This window comes from Pseudorasbora parva, chromosome 5, assembly GCF_024679245.1.
Source record: "Pseudorasbora parva isolate DD20220531a chromosome 5, ASM2467924v1, whole genome shotgun sequence".
Classification (NCBI taxonomy): domain Eukaryota; kingdom Metazoa; phylum Chordata; class Actinopteri; order Cypriniformes; family Gobionidae; genus Pseudorasbora; species Pseudorasbora parva.
This window is the reverse complement of record NC_090176.1, coordinates 27,694,735-27,712,621: the sequence shown is the minus strand read 5'-3', so window position 1 is coordinate 27,712,621 and position 17,887 is coordinate 27,694,735. Positions and strand designations below refer to the sequence as shown.

The following is a 17,887-nucleotide window of genomic DNA, read 5'->3' as shown; positions in this document are numbered from 1 at the left end:
GAGTGTAGCTCTACAGCCGATGTAGGCTACACTCAGTGGCTGTCCGACTTCACACACTCGTTTTCATTCCCTCATTCAACTTAAGTGTATTAGTGGACTAAAGTTGGGAATAGTGAATAAGGGTTTAGGGGGCCGATTTTGGATTCAGTCCTGGAGAACGACAGATGACGTCAAATGCTGAAATTTCCTTCACTAATCAGCGATTTGTAAACCACGCGCGAAATCTCATTTTCCATGCATGAATCTAAACTAAACAAAAAAGTATAAAAGGGCCGTTTTATCTTTGCTCTTTATTCCATTACAAAAAGGAAATGAAACGATCAGATGGTGCTCCGTTTGACTTTTCTGACATCCTTTACTCTTCCCTGATGATGACCTCTGGGCTTTCTGTAAGATTGGAATTTTTGCGAGAATATTGAATTTGATGTTCTGAATTTCCTCTTCATCTGTAATCTTGAATCTGTATTTTCAAAAACTGAATTTTTTCAGTCTATTAATTCAGAACAAAATATCTGCTGTTTGAAAATACATGTCTATACAATTTCACAAAAAATTCAGAACTATGTAAAATGCAACATAATATTCAATTTTGTTAGATTACACTTGTCAATAATTCAGATTTATACAATTCAAATTTTGTCATATTTCTAGCTCGATAGCAGGTGGGCCTCACAGGCACAGTCTCGTCCACTATGATGAATAGGCCACCCCAGTTTATTATACAAAGATAATAATATTTGTTAAATTACAGTTGTTTCAATTATGTTAATGAAATTACAAAATTATTATAACATCTCAAATACTAAAATAAATCAAATGTGTTTTTTACTATGTTTTTTGCAAAATGCTTGATGGACAGCTGTGTTAGGCAATTAGGCTGTCTCACCCTCATGCATGTCACGCCTGTGAGTTCATGAAGTGTGTTTGTCTATTCACTTCATTGCTATAATTTGCCTATAATTTGTAGTTGTGTGTGTGATGGATAAAGAGCAGAGATGCAAAATTCTATAAAAAGGACTTTTAAAATCTCGCACTGACGTGGGGGAGAACCATCCATCAGCTCACAAGTAACGGTAAGACTTTTTAATCCCAAGGGCAGGTTCATTCTGTAACGCCGGAAACACACTGCCAGGAGGAACTGTTGCCGAACTCACTATACTCCCCATCACGTCAGATCGGAAAAGCGTTTATTTTCAATAAAAGTTAAGAAAATATTCAAAAAGTGAAAATAAAATGTTGAACATGTGTTGTAACCGCTGTTCATGTTTTGTTGACAGTCACACTGACTCGGTTATGACGTGGTGGTTTTACAAAGTGTGTTTGATGATTTATTTGTTCAATAGGATCAAAGAAAATAAGATTGAAATGACCTGAATATGTAGTCCGTCCAATATTTAACCTGAAAGCATAGTTGTAATTTGCGGGTGGGACATGTATGCCCCTATCACTACACAATCTCCAACACCTAACCCAGGCCTGACCAAAATACAATTCTGCCTATGCCACTGCTTTACAGTCAGAAATTTGCTGTGTTGTGCCGAATCTAGTGTACACAGCATCACCGATTACAATGGGTTCTATTCACTTTTGTCGCATGGAGTCGCACTGCTCGTATCTGTAATATCACTGCTCATATTACCTTACTGCTAAGCTAATTAACATTGATCCACATGCTAAAAAAATGCTAGTACATAGAACTTCAATCAAAGCACAGGCCAACTTTAATTGTTAAGTTGAGTAAACTCAAAAAAGTCCTGAAACTGGTTGCCTCAAGTAGTTTTCACCTGATTTTTTGGTGCAATTTTCATTCTAGCGCAACAAACCTTTAAAACAAACACACACGCTCGCATTCAAAAGTATAATTGACTAGGTCTACACAACAACACTGAAAATTCAAAGAGACATTTAATATGTCTGGTGCATTTAGTTACTATTTCTGGGTCTGTGTTATTAAGGAATTTAAACCAGCAGCAGATGTATAGAAAAGCACTACAAAAGACCAAAGGTCTACTAGGGGCTCAATAGTTTTAACATACAGTCATGCTCACACTTCTAAAAACTCAGAAAACTATTGTGCAGAGATTCAAAACATATGTAAACCAATGCGTTTTAATATGGTAAACCTTTGACTAAACACATGCCTCATGCATGTGAACTTAAAAGTAAAAATAGGCGGATAAAAAAAACAACAACAACAACAACATTGTGCACTTCCAGCAGCCATCATCACACTAAATCCGTTCAATCATAAAAGTTCAATAGATTCTTTTTTTTTATTATGACAGCCAAGCACAAACTAATCACTCAAACCAAAAAACACATAGATGTCTTATCAGTGCAGTGCTGCCTGTCTGTGGCCCTTCAGGCTGCTATCTGGATGACAGCAAGGCCACACTGATCCACAATACACAATTTAGAGCAAAATGTATGCAACACTGAAAACTGGAATTTAATATAAAAAGTTTATTGCACAGCTCAATTTCTGAACATAACATTCTGCTTTGAAATATCTAATCTGGTGACCATAAAACAATAATTAACCGATAGTAGCTTTGCGTTGGGGTCCTGACTCCTGATCACCCTGTGAAGGAAGGATTGTTTTTGCCATAATGACTACACATCAGCCTTTACATGTCTTCATATATCATATAAATCGGGAAAGTTGCTACTATATTACAGAATATAATATCAAGACTCAATGATTCAGGGTGATCTCTGCATATTATTATGGCTTTATGTCATGCTATTATTATATAAAAAAAATGCTGCTTTAGATAACAACAGGGTGTGGTGTGTGATATGTAATCAAGAATACAGCTGAGTAAACAATGTCAAGCACTACCATCAAAGAGAGGTTAAACAAAAACAATTATTTGTTTACTGCAGGTGTATGAACAAGGGACTATGCTTAAGAGACCAATAATAAGAGTGCTTGTGTTTTTAAAATCATGTTTACATTTAAATGGCTTTAAAGAGATCTTTAAAGAGATCTTAAAAAGCAACTGCTATTCTATTACACCTATATATGGAATGCGTTTAAGCGTTACAAAACACCATATTTATGTTTATTTTTTTGAGCAGCTATAATGAGGTTTTATATAAAAAAATAAATTCATAAATAAAAACTTTTTACATGTCATAAAAAATAAAAAGGCTCACAAAATTAAATTGTTTTGGTGTCAGCACTACACCCTAATAACTACCCATCAATTTTGGGTCATACAAAATAATGACAACAACAATAAGGATACAATTGCACTTTAAAATAAAATATGAATATTTTATTTAACACTACAAGCTACAATATTAATGAGCCTCAAATACAGTATATACAACTAAAAATATTAAACCCTAGAGCTCTTATTTCTGTACGAAAAAAGAAGAAGAAGAAGCCTGCCCTGCAGTGACCCTCAAGTCTGTGTTTAGTTAACACTGCTCATAACAAAGTTGGCAAAATCGTGACAGCATTTTTGTCCGCAAATAGTTTACAAATGTGAAAAAGAGATTCTGGCACATAAGCGGTAACAAGCAGAAATGAAGATCATGTGGAACAGCATTTACTGCAAAAACATTTTGAGACACTGAAAAAGAAAACACTGGATCATGAGCTGCTCATGTGTTAATGAACACAGTGCTGCACTTTACCCAGAAACACGCAGCACATCAGAAATTTTTTTTTTTTATCACAACCTTTTGTGATGTGATAATCAGACGAAGCCATATCTCAAGTTCACATTTATTATTATTATTGTAATTTAAAATCTTCTATGACTTAATTATTAGATTTTCACCAACACCACCCTGCAGTTCCCCCCAGTTGGGAAACCCTACCCTGGAGGAGTATGTTCATTTCACTGGCTTGCCTGTTTGAGAAACCTTAGCTCTCTCCTGAAAGACGCTAGCTATGGGACTCAATGCACGCTGAATTTTATATTCTACCCGAAAAGTCTTGCAACCCACACTCTGTAAAACAAGCTGTTCTCAGCAGAGCATGGCCAAATCAAAGAATGTTTATGGGGCATTTAACACGCGAGCGAAACCTACAGAAAACTCTCATCAACGGATGCCTTTTCCCACAGCCATTATTAGCGAGTTTACAAGAATTGTCCCAGTTAATTCACCATGGCAAAGTGGTGTGAAAGCACACAATCACTCAGATTCATTAAGAACTCATTACAGCAGACAAGAAGAGTTTTCCATGGCTGAGATAACAGGTATGAGACATAGTCTTGATTCTACTACCAATGACATTATTGCTACAGAGGCTCAACAAAAGTCCATTTTGTGCTGGGGCGGCAGTTCCTGCGGACTAAAGAAAAACATAGAGCTTTATTACTATAGACCAGCCATTGTGAGCATGGATAAACAAATGTAGCCAGCTACAAAGCTCTCACTGTGGCATGGCAGAGATGCGTCCTGTGGAGAGGGAGAGATTGGGTGCCAGCCAACTGCTCTCTGGCAAGAATTGTGGCATCTCATGGCGTAGAAATGACAGCAACTTTTAATAAAACGCAAATTCATCCTCCACAATTTTTTCAGGCAAGTGTGTTCACATAGAGGTTTAAATGGGCCAATGTGAATAAATATCGATTTAAGTTCATAGAGATAAGACAGTCTATACATGACCAGACATTTTATTAATATCCAAAATGAGGCAAAGGGAACATGAAGAAGTACTAAACACTCAAGTAATGTATGTTTTATTCATATTGGAAGCCAGCGGGCACTCTCTCGTGCAGAAAGTCCAAAACAGACTCAATAAAAATAATAACTTATGCCATTCCAGGAAATCCCTTTTATTGGCGTAAACATCCAGCCTATCGCTGTTGCTAAATAAAAAGCATAAACATTTTGACTGACATAAACCATTTATAGAACTATCATTAGGAAAATATAGGAATAAAACCTTATAGAACACAAATGATTGGTTATTGTTCAGTAGTGTGTTTAATTTCACAGTCAATTAAAAGCAAGGGGAAAAAAATTCAACCAGTCAATTAGACAAAGGTTAGAGCAAACCGGTGTCACACTTGACTTTTCTGTCCTCTTCACTTCTGAAATGATGCCTACGCCCCTGCCCTGTGGCATCTTAAAAATGTCCATGAGCAAGCCAAATGGGCGAATGCATTGAGACAATGCTGAAAAGCTAAGCACCCATAAACTTGCAGAATTTCTACTGAAAATTCAATGCACTTCGCAAGGTGCAGGTTGAAATGCATAGTGGAACTAAAATGCATAGATTTCCTCTTTTAAATATATCGTGACACAACCAAAAAAGCTATTAAATTCATCTTACCTGAGCACAGTGTGCCCTTGTGTCGGGCACAGGAAAAGTCGTCACACTCGCAGAAGGTGCCGTAGATTTTGCCAAACTCAGACTCGTAGCACAGGCACTGGTTACAGCTGCATTCTCCACGGCCGCTGCACACCTGCTTGCCCTCGGCCTCACGGCAGGCACTGAGGTGCTGGTGGTCGACCTCGCCCTCCTGGCACTCGCAGCGGGCTCCCAGGTAGCCGGGCTCACAACGGCACATCCCGCAGCTGTAGGTGCCGGCGGAGTTGCAGCGGCTGCTGTTGGGCTTGGTGTAATATGTGCAGCTGCAATCACAGCGATAGTCCACAGAGACCTCCAGACGATCTTTAAAACCAACAGGCCTGATGGTGAAACTCTTCTTGGTGCCTTTTGGAGGACATCCTCGAGCGTCTACAGTTACGTTGAAGGAAACCTGCGAGTAAACACAGATAACTCATTTTAATTTGAGACAAAAGGCATACAAAAATTTGACACGCACTCCGAATTTAATGTCATGTTCTGAGAGCCTCTGTAATTCTATTTAGCCACTTGTTAGCAACCGCCTTTTTAAAGCATGAAAAGCTTTAAAGCTTTTCAAAAAATGATGGATTTTAAATTGTGTAATATAATAAAATGAGAACACATCTTAAACTGGTGTTATTCAGACTTTATTTCGGGCATTGAGCTAAAAACCCATGAATTTTGTTTACATTTTGGGATGACAAAAGTTCAAAAATGCTAACTCAAAGGAAGGGCAGTCTTCCTCTTGGTGGCATGTTCTGACCTTATCGCTGAAGATAAGAGGCTTCACTAACTGATGTAGATCATACTTGTCAGATTAATCCTAGACCATCAGACCAGAGAAAAGACAGACTCCACCCTGATGATGACCCCACAGAGGAAGGAAGTCTATAGGAGGTTTCACCCAGACTAGCCTAGACTTGATCTACAGTCAGTCAATTTCTGGTAAGAAATTCATGAAACTCATTTCTCAGATTTAGTATTCCACTTGAGATGTGGTTTAAGTTTCATACAATTGCACTGAAACCATGCAACATGCAGTGCAAAGAAAAATAAGTCTTTATCAGTTTATCAATTCTTTTCCAAGAAGTGAGAAAACTTCATGTGTGGATCCTCAGGGGCAGAGAATCCGACACCTTTAAAAACATGTAGCCTGGCTGGCCTTTGATTCAGAACTGCCTAGGGGAGAGACAAGCCCAACATGCTGAGTCTGAATGCTTTGAAGAAGCGTTTCAGATCAGCAGTGAGCCCTCTGGACCCGAGAGCTCAAAGCTCAGAGCTGAACACTGGGCCACAGAGGGTCATCCTGATGGAGGTAGACTAGGCTCACATGTACCCTTAAATCACAATGAAGGCCTAAGACTGTCAGCAAAGTTATTTTAATGGAAAAGGGGTTGTTGTTACTTTGACAGCACTGGTTTCTCTATAGTGAAGTAACAGCCTAAAGAAAACATATTTAGTGTAAAAATAGAAATGATGGTGAAGAGACTTGACACAAAAGGGAGGCAAGCAAGAAAATGCGTTAATTATTTAAAAAGTCTATTTCTATACTCTATACTAGTGTACTTTTTTTTCTTTTTTTCTTTTAACTGTTGAACTATTAATGTGGAAAAGGGTCTTGTAGGCTACTGCCATGCCAATTGTTATTTTAATGATTCATAATTGCAAGTGTTTCGATCCGGTGCACTGTGCAGCAATCTCAGCTTACTTACAGAGTTTTGTTTGTTTGTTCAATATACATTTGTCTTAATTCACCGATGCCGCACTATTTTCTATTTTAATATATTTTAAAATGCTATTTATTCCTGTTAATGTTAAAATGTTCAGTCTTCAGCATCACATGATCCTTTAAACACTTCAGTCTAATTTCCATTATCATCAATGGTTTTTTTTGTCTTTTTAGGATTTGTGTTGAATAGAAAGTTGTGTTGAGTAGAAAAGAACAAAGAAAAGACAAAGATATGGTAAGATTAAAAGCATTAAAAAAAATTGTCTTTATCCTAACCCTAACCCTACTTTTGATCAAGTTAATTTTTACTATGTGAATAAAAATATTAATTCATTTATGTATTTTTTTAAATCTATTACCCCCAAACTTCTTAATGGTAGCCTATATAAAAATGTGTGCAAGTATCAGTAATATTAACAGTTTGAAAATCAACAACATTGTAACTTTACGTCATACAATCTATCATCACATATTATCCAGCATTAACATGCTTATTATAGATCATGCTGAAAAGACATCACAAAAAAGTGGGAAAGTGAGGGGTCACAGACAGACCAAGGCACAGATAGAAGAAGGTTTTCCTCAATGAGGCAGTGAGCTGCAGAATTGGATTAAGGAGACATGTGAGTCACGAGAACATGGCAACAGTTAAATGAAGACAGACAGCAGGAGAAAACTCAATGAAGTCTGTGTGGCTGGGCAGAGGAAGAGGTGGAATGGACATATAATGATAAGCCATCAATTGCCAAAACTGAATACAAATAAAAACGACTGAAAACTTAGGAAAACACTGCCAATGTTTTCCATTCAGTGATGATCCAAGACTGATCCGTATGTTTGCTGAAGTAGTTTGTAAGAGCCCTAAAGCAATCAGAGCAGCAAAAGTCAAATGGATGACAATAAACTAAAGCATCAGTCAGAATGGGAGGTTTAATGGTTTTCATAGTCTGACATTCTGTGTCTGAGCATGCAGTAAGAATGCTATGAAGACATGAATGTTATAAGAAGCTACATGAAGACAAGCTGCCAGTTATAAAAAATAATAATGTGATGTATTCACTGTGCTATAAAACGAATTTATTTTAGTTGAATTTATTTTTATATTTTAGTTTTATATATAATTGTATTTAAATAATACTAAAATACAATTTCCCAATCACCCTGTTAGGGCTTACTTTATGACAACCGGCTAGATATGTATTATCCCTTATTTATTACTATATAGAAGGTATTTAAAAATTATTATAATACTATTAATGTTAGTGTAAACAACCCAGATTGGGTTGGAAATGGACAAACCCAGAAATTGGGTTGTTTGAACCCTAGTAAATGGACCCATTCAAACAACACAATTTCTGGGTTTGTCCATTTTCAACCAAATTGGTGTGTTTTTAACCCAGAGTGTATTATTATTATTATTATTATTATTATTATTATTATTATTATTAAGTGTTTGGATTATATAATCAATATGCATAAGCAAAAAAAAGAATTGGTATATCAATCAATTTGCTACATTTTAAACACAAGCCATCACTGTCCCTGACTTTACAAAAACACCAACCACATTCCATGGTTTTAAAAAAACACCCACCACATTTGCAATACAGTGAACAAAGCTATAAAAATCTATAGCAAACAAAGTCTATCCAAAAGTAAACTGATGTTTCCTGGGACACCATCCATCTTAATATAGGATTAGATCAATGTGTTATGTATGGGACATTTTAGTAGTCTCTAGGGGCTTGAATCCGCTTCTGTGAAAGGAATCTAAGCTAAACTTTAAAATCTGGGCTACCGTCTCTGAGTCTAATGCCCATGTTTTTCCACAGCCCCTCACCAGAAAGAGCTCAGTGCTATTGTGCGATCCCATTGAAATGCAGCGTTCAACTCCTCCGAGAGTTCGGTGGAGGACTGAGAGTGATACAAGGGATTCTGTTTGGGTTGTGCCCCCACCTTCTAGAGGCATGATTGGCACTTTGGCACGGTGTGACAAATTTCCCTCGTAGATGAGACAAAAAGACCTCAGCCTATTGGAGCAGCCAGAGAAAATTTGGGTTGCTCCATTCATTGTGGTTATTTAGTTCTTCCCCACCACTATTCCTTTACAATCCTTCTCAACATTCAATTAGGCAGAATGGGAATGGCACAGGAGAGACTGGAGGGTCAGATCACTGCATGGCGACACGTACCAAGTAGTCCTATAGAAGTTTAACAATGTCCGCCTAATTAAGAATGTATGGGAGATCCAAACATGACAATATACACCATCATCACCATGTGAACACTGAAAAACAAAAGCATGCTTTCAGAGTAACTGTTAATTATACAAGCACTGTCAGTTAAAACATGGTCTTGATTGCTTCGGTAATCTGTGTGCTATGATACTGTAATATTTACCTACCAGAACACTTTGGGCTCTCTAAGCAATGTTATCTATTTCACTCTAAACAGAGAGCGAGTCTGCTGTGGCTGACACAGCATAATGGCACGAGTACACACCACGGCATGTTATTCATCCTGCATGTTATCATTGAGTAAATAACACAGTCTATAACAAAAGAAGTGCTAAGCAATATGCCTGAAAGTGTGTGTGTTGGTATTTCAGCCATTTTCCTGGAGCTGCTGAAAACCACTGCATTAGCAATAAATAAGTGGCCAGAATATGTGCATTGGGCTTGCATAAAATCTTCCTGTCAATGGATTTAGTTTTAAATATCAAAGTTATTTAAATATTTGATTAAATAGTTAAATGATTTTGGAATAAACATTTGACATTTTTTCCATTAACTATTGCTGCATTTCACCATCATGGTCTTTCAGTTCCTTTAGTACAGTGAAAGAAAATATGTAGCTTTCACTTCAAGAACATTAGGTCAACAAAGGACAAATGGAATGAAAAAAAAATGTTTCAAACTGTGTGTAAACGTGATCTGAACATTTAGGAAGACTGAAAGGTCTAAGCCTTTAGGTCACTTTCTTGGTATCCTCATTAAGAGTACAACTACCACCAGTTCCCTTTTAGTAGTATGAGGCAACAGAATACAGCACCCTGTGCTCAATCCAAGAGGTATAAATAAAATCGGAGCTCCTTGCTACAGAGTACAGAGCTCATACACTCAGGTTGCAGACTGAGAGACCCTGATCAGCTGTGATCCATTATAAATATTTTTTTTAAAAGGCACAAGCTTTATTTGATAAAATATAAAAGTACTAACAGTGTCTCCAATTTTGAGGTCGGCACACTTGCGGAGGCCGGTCAGGGGCTGGCCATCTTGGCAGGTGGCGGAGAAGGCCAGACGGAGATCTTCAGGATGGTCCCACACGCTCAGCTCAACTTTTGACCTGATGTTCTACATAAAAAAGAGAAAAATTAAACAAAGCAATCCAACATTCACTAAAAGATGAACAGTTTTAACAGTTTTAAAAGGTAATGGGGATGTTCCAAAATTACATACATGGGTTTCTATAATGCTTCAGCACTAAAAAGTCAAAACCAATCATATTTCAATCATATTTTTGGAACATATACTACCAATGAATCAACACAAAAATAGATTTATTTGGTATTGTGGCATATTTTGGTGTAAACTAACAGTCAGGAGAGATGACTAACTGGGTCATCATCATCAAAAAAATAAACCTGACTTGACATTTGGTCACTGTTTGGTCAATTATTTATTTTTTTCTCCATGATGCATAATTGTGTTTGCAATATCTCAAAGCTGATGTCCCGTGGATCTACTCTAATGTTCAAATGTTTGGGCTTTGATCAAAATACAGTAAAAACTGTAAAATGTTATAATTTAGTTTTCTGTTTTACTATAGTTTAACTGTAATATATTCCTGTGATGCCACAGCTGAATTTTCAGGATTAGTCCAGTCTTCAATGTCACATGACCCTTCATAAATCACCAATATGCTGATTTGCTTTTTGAGAAACATTTGTGTTGAAAGCTGTTGTTGTTGTGCCATTTAATATTTTTGTGGAAACCATGACACCTTTTTCAGGATTTTTTAATGAAAAGAGTTTAAAGGCTAATTGGTTTGAAATGAAAAACTTTGTAATTGCCACTTTCAACCAATTTTGAAACCAATGTTGTCCTTGTTGAAAAAAAGAATACATAAAGAATAATCTTTAAAAACAAAAAATTACTTTGACACTGACAAACTTGTGAACTGTGGTGTAGTCTTTCATGTTATTCATATAAACTTGAATAATTTAAGTTTAATGCAGGTGTACAAAATGTCCTACATGGCTACAAAAACAAAAACAAGCTCTTAATCCAAAACATCTTTCAAATCCATTTCTTGGACCATAGCAGTGCTCTTCCAAAGCAGCAACAAACAGCGAGTATCGGATCTTCATTAGCCAGAAATATCAGACTACAAATCTTACTGTGTGAACTAAAGAAAACACATGGACAAGCCCATCAAATGTTCTGCACTGAAAAAAACAGGAAATTCCTTATCTTATGAAATCATGTGATCACACAGTGAAGACACAGCAAAAAAATTACACGAAATTACACTCCACAACATCATCTGTTCTTAATTCAATTTGATTTCTAATCCTTTATTAGTTGAAAAGCAGGGGGAATTCATTTGGTTGCCAATTAAACTGGAGTCAATTTACATACACTGAACAAAATTATAAACTCAAAACTTCTGTTTTTCATGAGCTGAACTCAAAGATCTAAGACTTTTTCTATGTACACAAAAGGTATATTTCTCTCAAACATTGTTTACAAATCTGTCTAAATATGTGTTGGTGATCACTTCTCCTATGCCAAGATAATCCAACCACCGCACAGGTGTGGCAAAAACAAAAGTGTTGCGTTTATAATTTTGTTCAGTGTAGAATACTTGTGCAAAATAATTGTGCAATATTAGGTCTGCCTGCGTGTGACTTTCCAGTTTCCACTGGATTTCGTCCTCCGCATACAAGCTTAATAAAGCCTGGATCTCGTTGTTGGTCCAATGGTCTTACTTTTTTAACTACGTTGTTGATTAGAATAGAAAAATCCTTTCACCGCACGCACCGCAACAGACTTTTAAAAAAGGGTGGTTGAAATAAAAGGCTGCAGTGTGGAGTCAACCAATCAAAATGATGCGCAAACTCAACCGATCAGCATGTTCAGCAACCAAGTCCCACCCCCGAAAATTCCTGAACTTCGAAAAAGCTTTTTTCAAACGGCTTTACAAACGATTTACACACCAATTCCCTCTGCTCATGTTTCATGAATGAGGCCCATTGTGTGTATACAATTAAGTTAAACCTACAGTCCGTAACTTTTTTGTGTTCAAAATTTACTACATTTATGTAATGTACATCATTAATCCATTTTCCGAACAGTGTTTTGGTCTTATCCTAAATCACTACGGTACAACTATAATAAGTGTTTATATTCGGACTGGTTCGGGTCGGCACCGCTGCGGAGTAGCACAGTACCTGCGTGACTCGTCAAACATAAACAGAGAGAAAGAAACTCCAACTACAATGTTCTTCCGTGAGATGCATGCAGTTCAGTATATTAAATCTACACTATGTAACGTTTCCGTCTGCTAGAGGACACCTATTCAAAATAAAGGCGTAGTCTGATGACGGCAAGTTTGAGCGCAGAATCTTGGGAAGTGGTTTTCACCTCACACCCGGTGGAAGCGCAATTTGATAGGCGACACCCACAGATGTCCCAGCTCCGTGGTTAAAATAGCACATTTCTAAGAATTTACAAATAGTTGGAAATATTTGGGATATTGTAAGAACTCAACTGAACAAAATGTATAACACTGGCCTGGTGGTTTTTGGATATTATACTGCAAAAATACTTCATAGTGCACCTGTAACCATAATATCAATATCACATTTGCAAAATGCTTTTCAGGGAAAAACTACACTCTTCTTTGTGCGATAGTTTATTGCTTAACTATATAGTTATAAATATGAAAATCAAGAACTCATTATTGGGACATTATATCGCCAAAACTTAATTTTCAGGGGAATTTTTACCACAAGACCCATTTCAGTGTCTGGTGTGCATTAATCAAGATCTAGGAGAAATTAAATAATAGTCTAATCTTGTTGTAAAAAAGCAAATTCTTAAATGCATTGTCTTTATAGAAATTGCACTGCATTTATAAACCTGTGAAGGACCCCCAGCACACCTACTTCCCTTGCCCCTGGGACTATCAAAATGTATCCACGGTACAAGATGTTAATAAGAACAACTTACATTGTATGCATTCACAATTAGCTGAATAATGTTTTTGGAGTCTTGGTCCAAAATTTCCACTGTAGTCCCAGGGATCAATGCAGTGAGATTCTATGGGTAAAAAAAACCCATTAAGAACACATTCAACAAAACAAAAACACAGATCAAAATAGCTAATAATGACCGAGAGAGGTACCTTGTAAAGAAAATAGTGTCTTTTGGTCACTGCAAAGATAAGGAAAATATTGTTTTCAGCCAGTTTCTCTCCAAGTAGAGCGAGCGAAGGGTAGTCCTGTGGAGAGACACCATATGCCCATATATTAGTAAGATAAATTCAAGCAATCCCTCACTCCCTACAGCACTCTTTCTGTCAGGAAGTTTGCAAAAGGAAGTCATCGCTCTTCTGATTCCCCTCCACGGTTTCCGTTATCCTTCCCACCCCATTTCATCTGAATTCAGCTACAGGCGTTCTCTATTGCATTGCCTTAGAACCCAGGGAGTTCGATTTCTTTAACCAGCAATGTGTTAAGCACATTTGAGTAACGTTTCCTTACAGAACAAGATGGGTGTGTAAATATTTAAATCCTAGTTTGCAGTAGAAGGCACACACTGCTTTTGTTTGCTTTCCTTCTGGCTGAGGGATCTCACTCAGACTCAAAACACTCAGCTGCTTGGGAGGGAGCCCAAACTCCTAAAGGAGCACCGCATCTGTTCTTGCACTTTGACATAGATGGGGTGGGGGGTGTAGGAGGGGCTTATTTTATCCGATGCAAAGCATTAAAAAAAAAGCTACGAATACCCATGAGAAGGAAATAATAAGTGCACAAAAGATTCCCATTAAAACTGAATTATCTGCAAATGCCTTTGAAGGTTTCATAATGCTGTTCATCAAACACAGACCTGCTGGGGTTTTAATCAAGCATTTCAGACAATCATTATTTGTTATCGTGCAAAATTTATAGGGAGTTAAGGGCAAGCAATTAGACATTACGTATGTTTAAATAAAACAAAAGCTCATTCAGACAGTCTGAAGTTCATTTACCCAAAGCAAATGAACCTGTAGTCTTCACATTTTACTTAGTTCAGCCATTTAGAGTTTCATGGTAGAAAAGCGTTACCATCTTTGTTGAATCGCTGTACTCGTTCTTGTCATTCAGGTGACACTGTCCATCATGAGGCTGCACTAGTCCACCAAGCTTGCCATCCAAAGCCAAGTGAGGGACGTCATCGGTGGCAAACACCAGGAGATGATAGGCTTCTTTCCTCCAGCCAATCTTCTCCTGCCACAATGACAGCAAACTCATTTATACCAGCTTATATCTTTTTGTATCACCATACCATGTTATATAGATAGATAGATAGATAGATAGATAGATAGATAGATAGATAGATAGATAGATAGATAGATAGATAGATAGATAGATAGATAGATAGATAGATAGATAGATAGATAGATAGATAGATAGATATACTCAAATATCAGACAACACCTGCTAACTAGTGCTTTTGATGGTTTAAAGGTCCCGTTCTACGCGATTCCATCTTTCAAACTTTAGTTAGTGTCTAATGTTGCTGTTGGAGCATAAATAATAACTGTAAAATAACAGCAAATGGCCGGTTTGGACCACACCCCTGCACTTCCTTCAGGAATAACGTCACTAGAACCGTTTGTTGACTAACCCTCCGCCCACAAATACACACAAAATAGGAGGCGTTGTGTTGTTGCTCTGCCACGTGGAGAAGAGCGCGCATTCAGCGCTTGCATCTCCCCGCTATGGTAAGAGGCGGGACCTTTCCGGGCAAAGTGCGCTAAGCTGCTGTTCAATCACAACACGGGAAGCGCTGGCACAATCAGAACTCGTTACGTGTTTCTGAAGGAGGGACTTCATAGAACAAGGTTATCATCAGGCCGTTTTAGAACAGAGGAAAGAGCGCTGTACAGAAATGTAAATTGTGTGAAAAATACTGTGTTTTTTTACATGTGAAACATGAACTCATGTTATATTGCACACTGTAAACATAATCAAAGCTTCGAAAACACGCGAAGAACAGGACCTTTAATAGCCAAAAACATGATGTTTAGGCAAGAACTGAGAAACACATGGCAAATTCAAAACTAATTACAAGATCTCAATAGTCTCACAAACAAGATTTTTTTTTATAGTGGATAAATGGGCACTCCTCTTTCTTTCAGTGCACCACACAGTCTCTTCTCTTATGCATGCTGTGATTGTGCCTTTCATGCCAAAGCAAATATTTTGACAGCCTATGATGTCAGGCAATACTAGTGTATCTCTTTTAAGATGCAGACACCTTTATCTCCTCTGAGAAAGCTCAGACAGCAAAGCAAAAAAAGGATATCTGATGTCTCAAGACATCCTCGCTTTTCATTAAACCTTGCTGGACAGGCTTGTGTCTCTATAGGGAGTTGAAGGAGTCAAAGAAGCTTGACGAAGCAGCAAAATGACCAGTCCTGACGGACTGCTTACCTTGCAAACTGCAGCCTGCAGAATGGCATCAAACCCCCCCTCTGGTGCATCTCTGTTACGTGACACCATCTGCTTCTGCACTTCTTCGTTGAAACGATCAACCTTGTCTGTAAGAGGCAAGAGGTGACGAAAGCCAAATGTGGGGACACAGTTTGGGAACAGCTTGTATCTGCAAAAAGAAAGGAAAGATTAAAAAAGGAGCTTAAACAGCAATACTGAAAACATAACTTAAATTAATCCTAACATTACGTTTTGATATAATACAATATTTTAAATTCAAAGCAGACTTTAACACCCCCCCCCACACACACACACACACACACTTTTAAAAAATGTAAAAGTACATTTTAATGGACCACATATATATTAGGTTATACATTACATTTTGTTTATTTAGTAATTACTATATAAACAAACTGTACTATTTTATATTACTTTATTAAGCATTTAAATAACATTATTTATCATTTTAAAATTAAAATTTAATATTATAAATAATGTTTATAATTATAAATAATAATATATATTTTTTCTAAATATTATGTGCATGAAAGAGTAAAGTGACGTGTACTAGTTGTCCCCGATTTCTGTTGTGGTACAGTGAGCATTGAAGAAGACTGAGTGCATAACCTACATGGCCACTGATGCATGATGGGCCGCAGGCTGCATGGAGTAATAGCTTCTCTGGGACATGGGCTGTACTGGCTTTGCAACCTCAATCTGCTATCACACTTTTCAAATCTACCATTATAAATTTACATAGGACCAGAATGATAACCACCAGTAACAGCAAGATTTTGTTTTCTCTGTAATAAAGTTTTGACTTTAGAGTGTGACATAAGACCTTGGATAACAAGTTCAAAATTGTGACATGTAAAGTGCTTTTAAATTTTTAGTGATGCACTTTTCACCAAGGCAAGTTTACACTAAAGCAGGGCTATTTTTAGTAATACAAGGGAAATAAATTAACTTCATATTCACTTCCCCCAGATGAGAAAGTAGTGTCTCCAAACTGTTCTCCCTAACGAGTAGCTGTTCCTTCCTTCCAATGCATAACAAAGGAAATTAAAGGGCAATAGGTGTAAGGTTTGCATTTGTATTCAGGCATTGGGAAAGCCAATCCCAAACCTCTTTACAGCTCAGAACTGTAAGGGATGTCTCATTCTTACCCATTGCATGGGTTGTCCTGGTACTTGGGGGCTGTGTATGAAAAGGGTGAGATGTTCTTATCCACAAAGGAGCCAAAACCAAGGCGGAAGTTACTTGTGAGCTTCCTCATTTCCTCAGCCAGTTTGGTGCCCAAGTTGCGTATTGTATCCAGATCATCCTTCATGGAGAGCGAGAGGTCCATCAGGTAGTATAAATCAACAGGGTAGTCTTCCACTGGGCGCACTTGTACCTCAAATGAAGTCTGGTCACCTGAAGAATGGAAGTAAGAGTCATTACATTTACATTTTTTTTTTTCTTCTGCTTTAAATCTATCAGCAGATGCATACCAGGCCTTAAGCTGAGAGAAATCTTCTGGGGGTATATCTGGATGACATCATACTGGGTCACCCCAGAACCTTTGGAGCTCAGGGGTTTGCTCTGCAACAGAGAGCTGCCACTCCTGGGATTCTCTATAAAAGGAGCATCGCATCCTCTTTTCAGTAAGTTCTGGCTAAAGTCACATCGTGAGGTGAGCGTTCTGGCCCGTCCAAAGTCCTGAATCAGGGAAAAAAGATAATGGTGGTAAGCAATGTGAGGAAACCATTAAATAAATGAGCAAACCCATAAATGCAGGGAAATAGAGCACTAATGCTCTTAGCAACCTGTTGACAGTTCAAGTAAGTGTATTAAAATTCATAAATCAGTGGTCTGTCTGCCTAACAAGACAACATCTGAATGTAGACTATGATGCCTATAATACCGTCTAGGTAGGCAGCTCAGTAGGTTGAAACACAGCCAACCCTAAAAAATCAATTGTCAAGCAATGTCTCGAAGAAATGTGGGCGCGCACACACCTCCTGCGCGCACCAGGCGCAGCTCGGGTGAATGAGGAAACATTCTTCACAAGATGATGCGCTGCCGCTCATGCAAACATTAAGACCTAGAGGGGAAAAATAAAGTGGTCAAAAAAGGAATTATGTGCATTTATTCATTT

General features: G+C 37.6%; 1 protein-coding gene across 2 annotated transcripts in view; it reads right to left on the bottom strand.

The window, feature by feature from the left end:
* The window catches only part of itgb5 (integrin, beta 5), a 33,418-nt gene that overhangs the window by 14,610 nt on the left and 921 nt on the right, over positions 1-17,887 (bottom strand). For both annotated transcript variants that reach the window (XM_067443730.1, XM_067443729.1), the window contains 9 exons: positions 17,748-17,833; positions 17,241-17,448; positions 16,914-17,163; positions 15,745-15,913; positions 14,374-14,535; positions 13,452-13,547; positions 13,277-13,366; positions 10,262-10,396; positions 5,297-5,726 (listed from right to left, as the gene is read on the bottom strand). In XM_067443730.1, the coding sequence (XP_067299831.1) occupies positions 5,297-5,726; positions 10,262-10,396; positions 13,277-13,366; positions 13,452-13,547; positions 14,374-14,535; positions 15,745-15,913; positions 16,914-17,163; positions 17,241-17,448; positions 17,748-17,833 (1,626 nt within the window). The remainder of the gene's footprint in view (positions 1-5,296; positions 5,727-10,261; positions 10,397-13,276; positions 13,367-13,451; positions 13,548-14,373; positions 14,536-15,744; positions 15,914-16,913; positions 17,164-17,240; positions 17,449-17,747; positions 17,834-17,887) is intronic.